The sequence below is a fragment of the Drosophila gunungcola genome, unplaced genomic scaffold (genome assembly GCF_025200985.1).
Source record: "Drosophila gunungcola strain Sukarami unplaced genomic scaffold, Dgunungcola_SK_2 000106F, whole genome shotgun sequence".
Classification (NCBI taxonomy): domain Eukaryota; kingdom Metazoa; phylum Arthropoda; class Insecta; order Diptera; family Drosophilidae; genus Drosophila; species Drosophila gunungcola.
In genome coordinates this window covers 155,478-175,519 of record NW_026453268.1, presented here as the reverse complement: position 1 = coordinate 175,519, position 20,042 = coordinate 155,478, and the positions used below count along the sequence as shown (strand labels likewise).

Sequence of the window (20,042 nt, the reverse complement as noted above, 5' to 3'; positions counted from 1 at the left end):
ATATATATATGGCAAACACTGTTAATTTGTTGATTTTGAAGTATTATTAGTAGAATTTTAAAAATAACTATGCTTGCTTTTAAATAACATATTAAACTTCTTGCTAATAATGTTTAGTATTAATTAAGATATTTGAATGTACCTATAGCTGACTAGTCTTGAACTACAGTGGTTTGGCTCAGTAAGATAAATAAAATATTCGAAGAAACTGGCAAACAAAAATTAACACCGCTGTCGCAGGTAAACACTATAATTTAAATATCTGCTAAAATATGCAAAAACATATATAAAGTGGCTGGTAAGTTCGAAATACGTGAGTTTTTAAGAAATCTGTATTTTTTAAATGTCTTTAAATTAAAAAAAAGGTTTATTGGGATACACAATCACTATAAACTGTTTAGTTAAACATATTACCTTCTTATGGGAATATGCCCATATATTTTGAAATATGTGTTCAAGGAAATGATTTGCAGTTTGAATATAGTCCTAAGTGCTTTCACTGAACGGCTTGGCGATCGATCGGCCCGAGATCTGTCTGGTTGGCCACGTTTTGCGCAATGGGTGAAAGTCGAGGGCCAACACTTGCTGTACGGCAGATGCGCGTTTCTTTCTTTTGGCCAACTCGGAGTCAGTCAGTCAGTCAATAGCCATACGCCGCCGTACGCCATACACGTTATGTTATGGGCATGGCCATTATGCAGCCAGCTGCCCATGGGCTCATCTCATCTCATCTCGTCTCTCGTCTCGTTTGGATTGGTTCGGGGTTGGATGGACTTCGTTTTCGTTTCAATTTCGGGGCTGGTGCCGTTCGCTTCCGAGTTTAGCACCTCTCGGCGATTAATATGGTAATTTATGGCCGTCGCGGCAACGCAACATAAATCTGCAGCCACCGCCAGTTGGCTGGGAAAAGTGCTCACGCCACATGAGCACGGAATCGGGAGTGGAGTCTTCCGCTTACACTTCCACTTCCACCGCCATTTCAACTTCTTTTGGGGAAGCATGAGCCGCAGTCGTTCTAAAGGCGTACTCAACTGTCATAATGAGGAATCCGCCCAACCACCCAGCCACACAACCACCCAACCATCCAACCGCCTTCAAAGCTTCAATTTATTGGGAATGCAAATGAGATGCGTGCGCCCAAATTGAAATGGCAAATGTTGACAGCGCCAACATAGCGCCCAAAATTCAAAGTTAATCAACGAGATATTTATGTAGGAAATGTTTTGCGAGGATGCGTTAACTATGCGAGTGTCGTGGAGTCGTGGAATCGGAATCGGATTCGGAGCCCCCATCCATGAATACTGACATATAAGGCAGGTTGGATCAATGGGCTGCAGGAGTCAAGTCAGTTAATTCACTAGCTTTTCGGCTCATATGGCTTTGTACGCCAACGGGTTGATAAATTAGTTTGGAACACCCTGTATTTGGCTTAGGTTTCAGCCTTCTATACATATAGAATAATGGATGAGTCGTTGCCATTAATATTCATTTAAAATTATAAGAAAATAGCGTTGGAGGGTACTTGGTACTTATTTATGAATAAATTTAAAAAAAAAACTAGAATGAAAAAAAAACAATATATTATATTTAAGCAAATTTCAGGATACGACACAATTTCATCGGATAAAATGAGAAACAGTAATAGAAAAATTAATCTATTAATATCAACTGTAGTTTAAAGTCGGCAACGTGTTTTTATTAATTCTGAGGGTTATTTAATAACTTACTTGATAGGATCACCAATAATGTGTAATATGGATAAAGAAAAATGTTGACACTTGAGTGATTGAGAACCACTCGTAATAAATGTTTCAAAAATATAATAAATTCAAAAATTCTTTGCCACTGGTATTTAAATTTCTCATAACTTCAAAATACCTTTTGATACTTCTCAAACCAACCTCGTGCGATTCCTAGCCAAAAATGTGCCAACTGCTGGGCTCGGCATAAACATATTTATGAATTTTCTATTCTGCATTGCGTTTTTGATTGTCATAAGTACGAGTATGAATGGAAATGGGAATGCTGCAGACTTGGCTCATTTGCATTAGCTGATTAACATAAAATTTGGGCTTTCGGAGTGCGTATCGGGACCTGGGGGAAGTGGGGCATCGGATCGGGATCCAAGGGAATCGTGGATGCGAATCCGAATCCAAATCGGAGTGGGAGTCGGAGTTGGAGTTGAATTGAAGTCGTAGTGCTGGGCGCTGGCTGATAAGACAAGGCGCGGCGATAAGCGCATTTAATTAGCATTAATTAAGGCCAATTGCGAGACTCGGGTACAAAACTAACAGCAGCTACGGAAATAAACATGGTACCCTATAAGGAGGAATCGTCGTAGACTTGTGAAAGTGAGGCAATGGCAATGGCAGTGGCAGTGGCAATGCCAATGGAAATGGAAATGGCAATTGTACTTGGCAATCAATGGTTTTTGGAGCACGGCACGCGGCATGACAAATTGCAAATCGCTTTGCCCTCCATCTGTCTCCATCCCACTGGGTCTCGCCCTCAAGAAGCGGATGCTGGGATTGGGATTGTGATGTCGAAGCCCAAGACTTCGATACACGGTAACGTCAAGTGTCATAGCAACAGTGCACAGTGGAACAAAAGCGGTGGAAACTGGATAAAATCTCTTAAGCCCCCTTTAAACGAATGACAAAATATTTTAATATTTAGGAGTTAGGAAACCAATAAATATTAATTGATATTTGAGGTTTGATGTTTTGAGTTAAACAGGAGTTTACTTTTTTAACTCTTTATCTAAATTTAAAAAAAAATTCAGATAAAAAACAACATACATATATATAAGTACGTATAAGTAATTAAGAGCTTGAGCTCTGATATCAAAGCCATTAAGGGAAGTCCATTAAGGGATGGCCATTAAGGGAAGTATTGTATTTTTGTTTTTAGTGTACTTTTGGTAAAGCTGTAGAGAGCATGTTGAGGTGTAAACAGGTATTTAAGTTTGTGATGGCACCTACAAGATCGGTTGAATGTGCGTTTTGGACCACTGTGCGTCTGTGGGAGAAAGAAAGACGGCAAGAAGAAAGCGGATTGCGTAATACCTGCGTCATGACATAAAGCCGGAGGCCTCGGCGATGAACGATTGCGGAGAAAGGGAAAGGGGTGTGGAAAGGGGGTACGAAGGGGCCACAAATGGGGGACGGACGACTGGGAGACTGGACCCGCATAATTGTGCGGCTACACTTGAAGTCAAGTTAAGGGCTCTCTCCGTCTGAGAAACTAAAACTGAAACCGAAACTGAAACTGGAACCGAAACCAAAGCCAAAAACGCAGGCCGAAATGTGGGCGAGGCCTAGGCGCAGCAGCAGCAGGTCCAAAAAGCGAAAAACAACAGCAGCATCAGCTTTAGCTTTAGCTTGAGCTTCAGCTTCAGCTTCAACAGCTCGACGACGGCTACACCTCATGCCATTGGAATGCAATTTCACTTCTTTAAATATTTTCCCAATTGTTTTTTGTGCGTGTCTCTGGCTCTGCGTCTCGGATCTGGGTCTTCGGAATGCCTTGGATCAGGTTATTCCATATTCCATGTCCGCGATGCGAGGCATTCAAGTGCACTGAAAGGCCCCTTCGACATTTATTTCATTCAAACACTTACAATACAATGCTTAACCAATGATAAATTCATAGATCCTTTTGCTTTTCCGCAATAAAAAACCAATAAAAGCAGTTAAAGCTGTATCACTTTAATTAGCTCTTTAATTTTACGGAAATATTAATTGCATTGTCAGGGGGAAAACGTTAACTGACAATTATTTGGTTAATGCAAAACTTGACAGCTTGTCGATTGTTTTAACAATACAATCAACTTAATCGGTCCTTTCCTAAATTATAGTTTTTCAACTATTTATGGCAATTGATGTAAAACAAATTTACGGATACAATTTATGGAAACATTTTATTTACGATTTATTGTTACAAAGTGCTTTTTGTAAGACACGATTTTAAAAGAAAATTTGTATGAGGTATTTTGTCAAAGTTATATTTATTGGATAGGTCAACAATGTAGTTGAATTTAACTTGACTGCTTGGACTCAAATATTTTTCAAAACAACTTTTATTGAAATGCTCCATGATATTTAAAGATTATAAATGAGACTTACTAATTTTTCGAATATTTGTTTATTTATTTCTCAGGCCAAGTTAATTTTAAAGTTTTTTGGTTTGGAAACATTTGGCTTACGATTTATTGCTACAAAATGGTTTTATTAAGACTCGATTTTTGAATATACTTTGAATGAGGCCTTTGTTGAAGTAATAAAGAAATTTATTGGATAGGTCAACAATGGACATGCCTGTTTGACTTTTATGTTTTTCAAAATACCAACATCAAATTTTAATACTGCTTAGTTACAAGTGCAGTGAATTTTTAACGTCATAATCTTAACAACAAGTGCACAATTATTCCACAGTCCCAGGAAATTTAAGAGTTGTGTTTTGGAAAGGTTAACTCATCAGTTTGAGATTTGATTTATTTACATTTAAGATGACTATATTTGGATAGCCAAAAAATAGCTCTTGACAAAGAAAGTGATTTTGCTCCCATAAAAAAGCCAGCTTGCCAAAAGAAAGTTACATTTAATTTATTGTTGAGTTATAACCTAATTTGTATTAATGGGTGTGCGATGGGACTAATTTCAATAAAAATATTTGAAAATTCAAGATCGTATTATATTTTAGTTTGTACAATAGGTTGGGCTCTGATATTTTTTAAATAATTTATGCGTCATATCTTAACCTTACTGATTCCACTAAAAAATATGAAACTATTTATGGCTATTGAGGACATATTGCGATTAAAGGGAATTGGCAGTTCGGTTTTGGATGCAAGGCATGCCCGATTGGCTTCGCTTTGTGGACCCTTATCACCATCGAGCTGGAGGGCTCTTTCCGATGAACCCATTTAGAGCTCGAAACGAAAGTAGCCATCAACGCAAGACTCGAGGAAGTAAAAGCGCAAATAATTGCGAGCGACGAAAAACAAAAAACGTATACCCACACACTCGCGTGGCACCAATAGATGTATATGAATATATACTATATAAATAAGTGTGCAGGTAGATGTATATATTGGGGGATATTTTAAATGTGTAATGACAACAGATGCGGCCGAAAAATATTGCCACTCTGTTGAATGTTGCTGCTTGCATTTGCAGTGGCTGCTGTTGTTGTCCGATATTGCTGCTGCATGTTGCTAGTTGCTGTGACCAGTTGTTGTTGCTGTTTCTGGTTGCTGGTGGCTGCTGCAACTGGTCACATGATGGCCATGCGGCACCCGCAAGATGCAACAGCAGGAAGTCGAAACTTGGCAGCAGCAGCAACTGTGAAGTAACCTGGCCAGGAGGGAAGAGGGTCACCAAATAGACGGCGTCTGGCGACCGGGTTGTGCGAATTTTCGGATTTCTTTCATACCCTAGCTAAGAGAATATGGCGTTTTTGGGTTTGCCTTGGGTTGCATCAATCATCATGTTATGTCAGGTAATATGGTATTTATTATTATGTAGATTTAAAACAATTATAACAAAATCTGGGTCACGGCCATATAACCATTGCATCCAAACATAAATTGTCATATAAACAAAACTATTGTTATATGAATTTAAAGCGATAAATATAAAATTTACTTATTTGGCTTAAAAATAAAACCTTGGATTACAGTTTTAGACTCCTCGTTGTAAAAGATGAAATTAAAAAGTATTGGGGTTACATTATTTATAATATATAATACTTATAAGTTAATATTGGCGGAGTTATTTTTTTGAAGACATACTTTTAAAAACAAAGCTTTTAGTTTTTTTTTTTGGGTGAGTTATGTTTACTATATTTAAAATCCATTGGCATCAAAGTTGTGTTTTAAAATATCGATGTGACCATTTCGAGAAAATATTTCAGCTTTGTATTGTATTAGAGTAGTACGCTATTCAGTGCCAAATTCCAAGCCTCTTTTCATGTTTTTTGTTAGTCAATAAGGGAAAAGGAGTGGACTCCCAATTTCATTCCCCAATTCGAGAAAGCCAGCGCGTTTCTTTCCCGTTTTCTGGGTTTTGTTTTGGCTGGAGTGTCTTGAGACAGCCATGACGATCATGATGATCTCATGACGATGATTACGATGATGATGGTGCTAGTGCTGGGATGGAGTTGAGGATGATGATGATGATGAGGTTGAGGATGATGGCGTGGCCGCCGCCAAGGCAAAACACAAATTCAGAGAAAAGAGTGGCCCAAGAAATGCAAATGAAAGCGAAATCGAGTCACGCGAAGGCCGCGCATCTCCATCGCCATCTCCATTGCCATCTCCTACAACCCAAAGACTCAAGACTCAAGACCGGAGACTCGAGTCTCAAGACTCAAAATCCCCCTCTCTGGTCGCCAAGATGAAAACTTGATCTCTCGAGCGGCTGCAACTTCTTCAACAAGTTGCCTGGCGAAGCACTTTTATGACTCAACTTTGTGGAAAAGCAGCGACGAAAGAGGAGAAAAAGTGTCGGACATTGTGGCAAGTGTGTTGACATTGTTCTACTGCCAGTTGGCCCATTAATGTGCCTCATGAATATCGCTGCGCTCTGCAAGCCAGAAAATCTGCCTGGCTTTCAGCGGTGACCAGACTATTAAGTAATATGAAATGGAAATTATGTAAATACCACATACATATTAATCGGAATAGAAATGGAGTCCATACCGACGTTTTAGTGGGCATCAAATGAATTTAACATCGGAATTCAAACAGGGTAGAAATGACATTCGATGAATGAAAGGTTGTAAAAAGTGGAAGTGTTTTTAAATTACATTTAAATTAGTCGATGTCGGATAATGATTTGTTTTAAAGGCAATTGTTGCAGCCATTTTTAACAAAAAGTTAAAACAATAATAAGAGAAAGCTAGCTTAATTACATTTGAGCAAGTATGTGTAATTTAGATACTAAATAATCCCTTGTTTACAATAAATATATGACAAAAAACTGAGTGTAGTGAGAATATTAATAAATTATTAGATTGATACCAATTATAAGAAATGAAACAACTTCAAAATCTTCATGACATATTCAATTAAATATGCCAATTTTTAAACATCCACATAACTTGGTTTAAATTTAAAACATGTTTTAAACTAAAATTGCCTTTATTCAATTCAGTAACAAGTTTTAATATTTATGTTTACTCCTAACAAAAGGATGTAAGTCACAAAAACAAAAACGTAAAAATATGCTAAATAAATAATTACCAATTTTAAACTTTTATTGCCTGCATTTTTTAAATAATTAAATAAATCTTTTAGCAGTAAATGTATCAAATTTTACAAAAGCCAAAAACCATTAAACAAATGAAGCAAAAATATAGCGAAAAAAGGTATTGTTTGATACATTTTCCTCAAAAGGCTGCGGAAAAATAGGACAAACAAACCCCAAAACCGCCCAGTTTCCCGGATGGCACTTGCAGTGCCTTCACTTTTCGATTATGAGGAAGCGCGGTCGTTTGGAAACCCATTAGGTCCGTAATATTTACACTGTCAACAAGCAGAGAAGCCAAAGCCACTCGAAGATCGCGTCTGAGGCGTCTGAGCGGCGTTCAAGGCTCTGAACTTTGACAAGGATCTTCAACTATTCAACTCTTCAACTTTTCAACTCCGACTCGCGAATGACACTTGGCATCGTCATCAGTGCGCCGGTGAGAGATTCATACTCGAGTGCCCCATGTGGCAAGGTTGTGGCTGTGACTCCGACTCCAACTGCCAGATGCTCCGATGCCAAGGTACCGATGTGAAAATGCTGCAAAACTAGTCGCGAGAGGGAAAATCTCTCGGCTGCTGTCCCTTTCGGCTCGGCACCTTGCTCCGGCTCATTTGGGTTTTACGTCTTTACGTCTCTGAGTTTACAAAATTTCTTCACTTTCGGTTTCGATTCGGTTTCTTCAGCTTACTCGGCTTTTTTTATTTTTCTTATTTGGTTTCTTCGGTTTCTTCAGTTTTTTAGCGGCTGCGCAGCGGCAGAGAAGTCGACGTTTGGCCGGGCTATTACCTATATGAGCTGGCGTTATCATCTGAGCGGCAGCATTTTCAACTCGCGACTGACAAGCAGCGGACGAGCGTCGCCGATCCGTTGTCGAGAAGAGATCCGATCAGATCAGATCAGATCCCAGATCCCTTGCGATCCTAACCGATCCAAACCGATCCAAACCGAACCGAACCGAACCGATTCGAACCGTTCCGAACCGATTCCGCGTTCCGTGAGTGCCGCGAGTTTTTCGAATTCGTTTTTTTTTTTGTTTTTGTTAATTCCTACAATTTCCAACGGATCCTTTCTGTGTGCAGTGTGCCGGCCTTTATCGAATCGAATTAGTTGCGTTTTTTTTTGCGAGTGCCCAGTGCCGAGGATAACCCACAACACCATTAGCAGCTGGCATGGTAAAGAATCGTGTTCCTAATTGGACTCGAGTGCAAAGGATTACGGAAGAAACTCAAACACAAGCCCAATTAGGAGAAAAGTCCACGCGACTCAAGGGAAATGCCAGCGAAAGTAAAAGTTACCCATCCCCCGGGGCAGATAGATTTCGAAAACTTTGAAAAAATCCCATGCACAGAGGATAATTCTGACATTTAAATAGATAGATATACAATTTTGGAAATTATAAATAGTTGTAGTAATTATATCAGGTTCAAAATTATGCATTTGAACTATAAGGTTAAATTTGATGCAAGGATTTATGTCTAAAATATCACAAAAACAAAAAGAAAGAAAGAAAAAGTTAAGTGTTTGTTAGATGAAAATATCGTAGGTACACAGAGAATAATTTTGATATTTTGTTAGATAGATTTGAGGGTTATGAAAAAATATAAATTGGTGTATTACGATATTTTATCACAAAAATATACAAACACAATAGGAAACACAAGGTTATTATTGAATGTGTAAATATACATAAAAAAAGTATTAATATGCTTTTGTAGTTAAAAAACTACCATATGTTGAGAATTGGCTGACAAAATACTAATACTAAAATATGAGTTAGTAATTTTCCGTGCAGATGTTTGTGATTTGGCTAGGCACGCATGCGCCTTGGCCTTTGACCTTGTGAACCGACCTCTGCTAATTGATGAGGGTTGCCCGGCAGCAAACGAAAATTGATGCAGGACCCGGCTCGGCTGGGAATGCCTGTTAAATCCTGGCCCAGATTATTCATTTGCTTAAAAGGGGACAGGAACAGGGACAGGGAAGCCTGCTGACATAATTTATTCATTATCGAAATTGATTCATAAATAATTTCGCATTCACATTTGCCCGCTTTTTGGGCTTGGCGGTGGGGGAAATTTAATTAACGCAGATTACGATTCTCGACGTTTGGGCCAGAGCAGGCAGCTGTGGCCAAAACTTAGGGCCCTGTCTCCCGGGCAACCCTTTGGGCATTTCCGAAGTTCGCTTCCTGAACTGGCCCGTTTTCCTGCCTCTGATTTTTGTGGCGTCTTGTTCATCTTCGAACTACATTTTCGTCTTCTCAGCGAGAGTGAAAGTTTCGCCGGGCCGTCTGTTTGTTTTTTATTTGTTTGTTATTTGTTATTTTTGGTGTGTGTTTTTTTTGCCGTTGTTGCTGCTGCCCGGGCCTGCTTTTCATTTGTTTACCGTCTACCGCTGTTGTCAATTGTTTAGCATCAATAACAAATATTTGTGGCCTATGCTAATGAACAGAAATCGAACGCCGGCCAAAGAAAGCGGCCTCACAGCCCGTGACTGAAGTGGTGATCGCCCGCGTGAACTGTGACCAGTGACAGGTGGTGAATTGAAGTTGACATATCTATGTTTATTGTCAAGCTGTTGAATTTATTTTGAATTTTAATTAATTAAATTTTAAGTTACTTTCATTTAATAACCGTTTTTGCTAAAAATATATATGGAATAATTAATATATGCATAGATTTATAAATATAGAAAACGGTTAAAAATGAAATAAATTTTAGATGTAAATTACTTACAGCTAGGGGCATTTAATTCACATTTAACTTTATATAAATTAAAACACACAAACATTGAAGTCCTCAAATAAACGAATATTTTGGCTCAAGGTTTTGCCTTAGTTTATGCTTAAAGTCACTTTCTTTTTAATTGGGCGGTTTTAAATTATATATATCAATGTAAGAATAGATTTTATTAAGTTGTTTGTTAATGCCATTAAAAGGTGTTTGGGGAAAGACAATTTTGGTAATCGTTGTTTTAAATATCTTTTCAAATTAAAGACCAATTGCATTGGCAATAAATATATATGTCGGTACCGCTATTTTGAGCACAACTGTACACATGCGACCACTGACTTAGTAACTCATATACAGGGCACAATGTCTATGGAAAAGCACTTGAATGGAATTGAGTTGCAAATGCTGGCCACATGCGGGTCACTTCACACGCTTCACAGACAATGGGCACAGTCGACCCCCTCCGCCCCAAAAAAAAATACCCATCAGCCCCGCCAATGCCCACACCATCACCCCCTTTAATTGTTTGCCATTTCTTTTATAATGTATTTTCATTATGCGGCGCATAATTTCACTGCCAACATTTGTGACACCTACTCATCCCATCCCATCCCATCCCATCCCCACGAAACGAACCTCACAGATACGCAGATACATGGAGAAACACCACCCGGAGCCAAGTGAAAGTTACTTTTTTTTCGGCTTGTCGTATCTTCTTCTTCTCCGTTTCGACCGCTTATGACATTTTAACACCGCCGCTGGCCAAAAAGGCAACAAAAAAGTAACAACACATTTTGTGGCTTATTGTGATACTCGTATTCAATGCGCATCGCTGACCATTGAGGTGCACTTTTCCATTTCCAAAGATTGCTGATTGCCGACATTATGCAATGCAGTCGTAGCAAATGGCATAATAACCTGGCCATTACGGCTGCCACGCAGATTATGGGTTGGTTCTTTCAAATTCGGGTTTCGCATCTCAGGCAGAAATGGCTATTATGTAAGGTAGATGCTTAAGAGTATTTGGGCCATCATTTCAGACTAAAAACATCAAGTCAAATGAAGTGTGGGCCTTAGAATACAAACGCTTTAAGGAAAAAAAGATTTTAACTACATATGACTCTTAAAAACTCTATTATAAAATAAATTGTTAAATTCTCTATAGATTGAAGAGGATAGAAAATATATGTTTACTATCTTTACGAAAAGGCCAGAGTTTACAAAAAAAATTTCAGTAATCCAATTAATTTCATAAAATTGGAATTTACACTTTTGGAAAACAATGAAGGTATAAAATTTCATAACTAAGTCTAAATATGATATTAAATCATTGAAATGATATAAATAGCTAGCTCTATTCTTCATAATTTAACTCACTTATCTAAGATACCTTGAATAAAAGAGTTGTCCGAATAGATATGCCTTTTAAAAGCCATGATTCACTGGGCCTTTAACTTACTCATCTCAGATACCTTCACCTCTTACATCACTCCAATCACTTTCTTATGTAAGGGCATTCAGCTTCGTCACCTTTTGTGGCCGATCCGCGTGCTTTTGCTATTTTCTGTATTTTTATTGGCATTACCGGTGTCGTACTGCGGTTAAATCGCGTGTTGTGCGTTGAATTTTGAAAGAAGCGCCGTTTTGATATTGTTTTGGCCCGTTTTGAGTGGCTATGCCTGTTTGTTTTGCCGCAGCATTTGTTGTTAAACATAAAACCAATTAAATGCCCCCGTCCGTCTTGGCCAATGGTTATTTTCGGTTATTTCTGTGCTTTTGTTTTGGTTTTTGAGTTTTATTTCACTGGCACGAAGTCGCCATTCGCCTGCTGAATTATTGATGATCATTATGAGCGGCGGCGACATCCATGCTGATGACGATTGCGATGATGATGACGATGACGATGATGATGATGGTGATGGTGATGGTAATGATGGTGGCGAGTCTGCCCGGGTTATGTTTTAATTAGAGCGTAATACGCCAACGTTTTCTGGGCAACCGCAATGCCAATTACACCACGCAACAAACTTGGCCTTAATGGATCAATTAGCGCGTCCTCGTTGGCCAAAATAATTAATGAAAATTGTGTTATGGCAATTGCAGATTTAGCAATGTTTTTTTTTTTTTGCTTTTTAAATAGGAGTTAACTCAGTTTTAGGTCATGTAATACAATTTAAGTTGAATTTTGAAATGAAGTGCACAATTAAAATATTTTAAAATATAATTGTCAAATATTTAATTAATGAAAACTGTTTTGTGAGACTCGCAGGAGGTTTTTAATAATTGATGTTAAATAGTTTGTAGGTGATAGAAAGAAAACATTTCTTGACGCTTCTTGTTTAAAATATGAAATTAACTGCGCAATTAAAATGATTTGTAATAAACTTTTAAGATACTGGCCAAAGTAGTCAATGAAAGCTGTTATTAATTTTTTTTTTATTTGAGTTTAAAATTTTTTTAAATTATGGGCGTAATGAAATATTTTGAACAAAAGTTGTTGGCCAAAATAATAATAAGACATTTAAAATCGACTCGAAAATGATAAATACATATGATATATTGTGCTTAGCCTCTCAACTTAATTCTTTATACTTCTTTAGATAGTTATGAAATTTGGTTAGGAAATCTAAGTGCTTATTAAAAATATAAACCTAATGGTTTCTGCCTAACTACGCACTTAACCTTGTTGCACAGTGTTGACGGGCCAGGTAAATGGAGGCAGGTCGGAGGTTTGCAAATTAGCGCAGATTATGGTTACATACTAGGGCGGGGGCAGCACACACACTCGCACACCCTCATGCTGGCACTCTCGGAAAACGACACCTGGCAGAGGCTGGCGAATGAACCCAGGACCTGTGACCTCTGAAAAGCCTTGACAAGTTGCCGGCGGCCAAAAAGGTCACCGAGACAGCTGATAAATGAGACGCGGCCGAAGGGGTTGACAGCTGAGGTCGTGGATGGGGATTCAGATTCGGATTCGTACTCGGATGTGGCTGAGGATGGATGGAACTAGAGACACTTTGCGTGAATGCTACTCCATGAATATCACGCAGTCGGTTGGCCGAACAAACCGTCACATAACATATTTTTCTCTTGCAATCATTTGTTATCTCTCAACAAAAAAGTGTAACCGAAACAATTTATTTATTTAAATTTTACATTTTTTTTTGGCTTACTCAAATTTTTTTAAATTTACGCTACATGACCTGTAATTTTTAAAGCTAAAAAGTTGGCTGGTTCTTTAGTTGGGGAAATCATTGTAATCAATTTAATATGCAGTTTTAATGTTATATGAACTACGAGCTCAACCCAAATTACAGCTTTTATGTGCCCATATATTTCTTAAAAACTTTTATATGTTGATTTTATCTCAAAAATCTTAATATGGCTATGAATACGTGAAAAAAGGGTACTCCAATATATGATGTCCCATAAAGCAACGAATGAGTAATTTTTTTTCTTGTCATTTAAGTAGGGTTAAATATTTGTTACGTGTCTTATGAACTGGATATTTTGAGTAATGTTTCTGTGAGTGCGTCCCCTTGAGGAGTTCAACTTCCGGTCCAATCGCTCGTGGCCATTCGTTACCCGGCTAGATGCCATCTTGACAAATGACCTACATTGACCCACATTTTCCGCCTCCCTGTCCATTCCGCAGATGCTGCTCCGCCTTACTTTGCTGGCCGCCTGCTGCTTCTGTGCCGCCCAAGCGGTGCTCAGCGGCAAGGAGCTCAAACGCCGCGAGGCGGGATTCGATACCTACGGACCGCCCCCGCGCCCCGCCCCCCAATACGGACCCCCGCCCACCCAGCACGTGCCTCATCGGGAGTACGGCGTGCCGCAGCAGATTCCCTTCCGGGAGTACGGTCCACCTGCCCTGAAGTACGGACCGCCCAAGCTTAACTTCCTGGGAGGAGGCGGCGGCGGCGGCGGCGGAGGTGGCTCCCTGCACGAGCAGATCAAGACCCACTTTGGAGTGCCCAAGCCCTTCTACGGACCCCCTCACATCCAGCACAAGCCCGCCCAGCAGTACGGTCCACCCAAGCCCGCTCAGCAGTACGGCCCACCACCTCAGCCCGCTCCTCAGTATGGTCCGCCCAAGCCAGCTCCTCAGTACGGACCGCCACCACCGCAATACGGCCCACCACCACCGCAGAAGATCCAGCACCGCCCGGCACCACAGTACGGACCCCCGAAGCCCCAGTACGGACCGCCGCCACCACCGCCGCAGCTGCTGCCCTCGCCACATGCCGCGCCCCTCTTCAAGCCCGCCCACCAGCCGGCCACCTCGTACGGACCGCCCGCCTCCGGACCACTGAACCTGCCGCCCAAGCCCATCTACGATGCCCCGCCGCCGAACTACGGACCTCCGCCCCTGCCTGTTGCCCTGCCCGGCAACGGACCACCGACCACCAGGATAATCCTGAGCGGAGCCGGACACTCCGGACACTCTGGCTTCTCCGGACCCAGTGGCCCGGGGCCCCTGAAACAGGTGCAGATCCAGATCGACGCCTCGGGACACACGCACAGCGTGAGCGGATCCCAGGCACCCTTCCACACGGCCTGTGACGGCTGGAAGCCGATTCCGGCTCCAGTGGGCGCCTACGTGGAGCAGAACCACATCGAGACGCAGGGTGGGTACAGCCAGGTGGCCCAGGGACATGGCGGCTCCTTTGGCACACAGTACAGCCTGGGCGCATCCACTGGATCCGGATCAGGAGCGGGAAGTATCATCGATGGACTCTCCGATGAACAGCTGGTGGCGGTGGCCCTTCAGGGAGGAGGCGATGGCGCCCATCTGATCACCGGACCCGGAGGCAACTCCATCGAAGCCGAAGCTCTGCAGGTGAGTTGCTGGAACAGTTGATGCGTTGAACCGTATTGAACAGGTAGAAGGAGAAAAGCTCCAGCCTATACATTAAACTTACAGAATAAAAGTGTGTTTAATATGTTTTTTTTTCAAATAAAATTTTTTTTTGGATAAACATACTAATTGTGAATTCCTTTCAGGCCGCAATCGGTTCACTGGATGACTCGTACTCCAAGCCACCGTCGGATTCCTTTGCGCCCGGCTCAGTGCATGCCCAGAAGTACCAGACCATTGGACACTCCGGATCTTCATCGTCTTCAGGCGGCAACTATGGACCTCCACCCCCTCCCCCGAGTGGTAACTACGGACCACCACCTCCTCAGCCCAGCGGAAACTACGGACCACCACCCCCTCCCCCATCTGGGAACTATGGACCACCACCGCCTCCTCCATCAGGCAACTATGGACCACCACCACCTCCGCCCAGTGGAAGCTATGGACCTCCCCCGAGTGGCAGCTTTGGACCACCACCACCCCAATTTGCAGCCCTCACCAGCAGCAGCAGCAGCAGCAGCAGCCACGCCCACTCCCAGTCGAATGTGAACATCCAGTACGGACCGCCTTCCGGAAATCCGCAGCCATTCCCGCAGCACGGAGCTGGTCAGCCCAACAAACCAGTGGCCTATCGTCCGCCAGTGCCCGCTGGCCTCTTGGAATCGATTGGCGCCACTGTGCAGCATCTGGATCAGTTTGGAGTGAAGCCGCAGCAACAGCCTGCCACGTACATTCCGCCGGCGGCCAATGAGATCGCTCTGGCCGGATCTGCACCGCCATCGCTGCCTGCCCCGCAGGCCCTGTATCAGCCACCACCTCCTCCGCCTCCCGCTGCTGCTGCTCCCCAGGTGATCCTGCAGCAGCAGCTGCCTGCTCCTCAGCCAGGACCCTCGTTCATCCACCAGAAGCAGTTCGGACCACCGGGACCACCACCGCCGCCGGAGCCACAGTACCTGCCGCCTCCAGTGGCCAATATCCGGCTCGTGGGACCACCCCCACCGCCACCACAGCAGCAGTACCTGCCCGCCGCTCCACCGCCGCCAATCTTCTTCCAGCAGCAGCAGCAGCAGAACCAGCACCACCATCATTCGGAGAACAGCTACAGTGCCTCGCAGTTCCATGCCCAGGGACTGCCACTGCCGCAGCAGGCGCCCCGCTTCAATCTGCAGCAGCAGCAGCAGTTGCAGCAACAGCAGCAGCAGCCCATCATTGTCCATGACTGCGGACATGGCCCGAATCTAGTGAGCAGCAATGGCTACCAGGTGCAACAGCAGCAGCAACAGCAGCAGCAGCACTTTGGCAGCATTTCGGCCGCATCCGCGGGAGCTTACAATGCCATCTCGCAGAGCATTCCGGTGGCAGAGCAGCACACCCAGCAACTGGTGACGGGTCCGGCAGACAGCTATGGTCCACCACCCTCCGGAAACGATTTGGACTACGATCACGCCGGCTATGCCTCGCAGAAGAATGCGGTGGCAGCACTGCCCGACGGCACGGATCCCCAGCAGCTGCCCGGATTGGATGGCCTAGACGTCCTCTCAGCCACCAAGTCACAGAGCATCCAGCTGAATGGACAGCAGCCAACGCAGAACTTCAGGTGCAGTTTGGGGGATCCCTGAACAACAACCCCAGTGCTTCCAATGGCGATGCCAACCACGAGGAGATCTTGTCGCAGGGACTGCTGCAGTCCATCCTCACGGCCATCGAGCAGCCCAGTCAGCAGAATCTGCCCCAGAACCACAAGGCCCAGAGTCGCTCCGACGAGCATGATCAGGTCAGGGATCACAATGAGGATCTGGAACAAGGCAATGATGAAGATGAGCCCAGCTCCAGCTCCTCCAATCGCGTGGAGGTGCGTGTGCTGCCCGAGAATGGCGACAACGAGGAGGAGACCCCCGCCGAGGTCAAGGAGATCGAACCCATCGTGGTCAACGAGGAGGAGGCCAAGCATTAGTCAGCCCCAACCAACACTAGTTACATCGAACTCATCAGCGCCGCTTGAACCTATTTATTGCTGCCTCATCTTCATCAACTGTAAGAGCTGAGCCCCAGCTGTCCCCCAGTTGCCATAAAGTGAAAGTCCAGGGGACAGGTGGGGGGTACACCCCGCACTACACTACACCAAACATACACACACACATCTTACACACACCCACAATGAGAACAAAGAAGCTACCATTGACATGCGCTGCAAAGTGCCTTTTCATGCTCGCAGCTCTCGTGTATAAAAATTATTTAAAGTAAATAATTTATTTATTATAGCATTGTATTGTATTTTATGCTTTAAACAACAAATAAATATGTATGTATACAAACAGAAAAAAAAAAACGAAATGGCCGAGAAAGCCAAGTGCAAGTCATCCGAAATCGCAAGTGAGATAGGGCCAAACACAAAGAGCCAAGTCAATGGCAATGGCCAAGAGGCGAAAAACTGCAACGATGCTCGAAGGCAAATCAACTGTGGGCGGCAGGGGCGTTCAGGAGGCGTGGCTGCCATTCAAATGCCGCCCTGTGGCCAAAGTACCAGTGTTAACGAACTTGTAATACCCATACCGATGGTACACTGAAAGATCAAAGCTGGAAATTAACATACCTCAAACTGTTTAGCTTGGAATGTCATTAGGAGTGAATGAAATGTTCAAATTATGATATTAATTTCATTATTAATGTAATAAATGTATTCTAGGTAAAATACATCTTTATTTCAAAAATAGGCGCATCAAAATTTTGACTCATCTGTCTACATAAATAAAAAAATTAACTTTTTTTTAGTTATTATCACAAAGCTTTAAGGCACTATAAACTATTACGCCCACAGAAAAGCAAAAAGGGTTTTTAAAACCAAGTCAAAAATTAACTTTGTAAAACCAGTACCTTATATTTAAAGATGTTATATTTTATTGGCGCTATTAAAAAACGTTTGGAAGATATTCTTATAAGAATCTGGCATCGTAAAATAAAAATGTTATTTAATAGCAGGGTATAAGAGTCATTAAAATGTTTTAACAATTAAAAAGTTTTTACCCAATGAGTATTTAATCTTAATTATTTCATAGGACATTATTGCATTTTTTTTCATACTTCCCCTTTCGCTCTAAGGTTAATAAACCATTTTTCAACTTGTGGCAGAGGTTAACCCTTTGTTTTTTCACGCTCAATTCCGATTCCGCTGCCAATTCCATTTCAATTCCAAGGTATCCGCATCCGCATCCGTATCCGTATCCGCAGTGGAACGGACTCCCAATTTCGGCCGGCCAAAGAGCAACAAATAAAAGACATAAAATTAATTAAATTAGCCATAAACAAAGAGAAAGGTGATTAATTAACTAGAAATTTATACCGTTATATAACCGTGGGGAAAAAGGCATGAAAGACGTGCCCACTTTCTAGGGTAGAGTTCCGCCCCAGGGGGTGGTGGTTGGGTGGGTTGGGGTGGTGCTGAGGGCCGCTGAGTGGGTGGCTGGTTACTTACCCATTCATTAATATTTGGTTGCTTCAGTTTGGGCCTGAACCTGGGCTCGCCTTGCTGCTGATTTCCTTTCGTTCACCTACACTGAGACAAAAAAAAACAATCTCAAATAAAAAAAAAAATATTCTTTTTTCCCAGAAAGTGACATTTAACAAGATAAACTTTTAGTGTCGACTCTGGTTATAAAATAAAAATTATATAAATGATAAAATTAAAATAAAGTATTGGGTTATTTACAGCAATAATATTTGTGCCATTTTTCTAGTGAAATAACGCCCATGAGCGTTATAAACAAAGATTATTTGTAGTTTTGGTCTACCAAAAACATTTTCATAAACATTTGGAGTTAGTACGCTTAACCAAAGTTTTTCCTAAAAATGGTCTTTCAAAAAACTTCTGCATTAATGACCACAAAACCAGACCGCTAGATCTAAATTCCTCAGACTTTTTTCTCCGTGTATACTATCGCGGGCTGTGTTCTTACTTCTACTTCATTTTTGCCCCATTTCGCGTTTCGCGTAGCCGCTACCTTTGTTTGCCAAGGCGTCGAAGGGAATGCCGGACGGAAGGCTCTTCAGACGGGTGGACACACAGACGGACGGACAAAAATTCGGACAGAAATACGGACGGACGGACGGACGGACGGACGGAGAGGCCAATGGGTAGTTCGCGGACGGAAAAGGCGGGAGGAAATGGTCCGCTGGCAGCGCTTTCATTCAGTTTGCGCACTTTTAATTAATGTTATTAAAAAGTCAAAATGAGCAGCACCTATAGAACGACTTTGAAGGTGTGTGGAGGGCCCTATTTTGGAGAATGGCAAGGGCAATTGCATGCAATGCTTGTGAATACAGCATCGATGACGACTGGAAAAGCTCGGATTTATACAGGACTTAATTTAAATCATTTTCTATTGCTCAGCCCAACTAAGAATTATCCCGACTCAGAAAAACCAAATTGTACAGATTCGATAGGTATTGCAGAATTTTTAAAAGTACTACGACAGTTTTCAACATTATCGGTAACCCTCACTTAAAGTCTTAGGCAGAATTTAATAGTGCGAAGGAATTTTATTTCTGATATTTAATTTTTGTTTAATATTAGTATAGTTTTAATAAGTGTGTCTTAAAAACATTCTTCGACAGTAGTAAAGTATAGGTATGAATTTGATACTAAATAGCTTCACTTTTCAGTCCCATTTCTATACCGAAGAGTCTAAAACTGAAGCCTAAGATCCTTTTGGAAACCACATAGGTTTTATTTCTAAACCTTCGTGGTGTTAATTTAATCCTCATCCCATTGAGATATTATTTTACACCCAATAGTCTTAAATTTATGTAACAATAGTTTAGTTTCTATGACAATTTTTAAGTTGATTTTATACTAAATAATGCGTTCTGTAACACTGGTCTTCTAACGATTTGCGAATATCCCAAAAATTGCATTGCTTTTCTGACTTTGCAATTTGTATAAAAATATTCTAGCATTCTTGTTTTTCCCATCATCTGCGTCAACGTTATATCCTGTATTTAACATTTGAAGCTTTTTCTTTTGTACGTTTCCAACTGCATTGCGGCTCATATTCGAAAATTCTTGTATGTCTACCTTAAAGTCATGCAGCAAGCTTCCAGACACATCACTCACTTTTGTATCAGACACGTTCAATCTCACTGCAAATTAATGCTGGTAGACTTTTCCATCCGAATGCCCTTCTTGGGAATAATTATTCC

The 20,042-nt window shown here is 41.9% G+C and overlaps 1 protein-coding gene across 1 annotated transcript; it reads left to right on the top strand.

Annotated features, from left to right (window-relative positions):
* The first annotated feature begins 8,059 nt into the window (after nt 1-8,059).
* Nucleotides 8,060-17,439, top strand: LOC128265266 (trithorax group protein osa). Its single transcript, XM_053001154.1, is given in 4 exon segments — nt 8,060-8,422; nt 13,641-14,828; nt 14,993-16,439; nt 16,442-17,439. Coding segments are annotated over 4 exon segments (2,997 nt in total). The 5' UTR covers nt 8,060-8,419; the 3' UTR covers nt 16,801-17,439.
* The last annotated feature ends 2,603 nt before the right edge of the window (nt 17,440-20,042 follow it).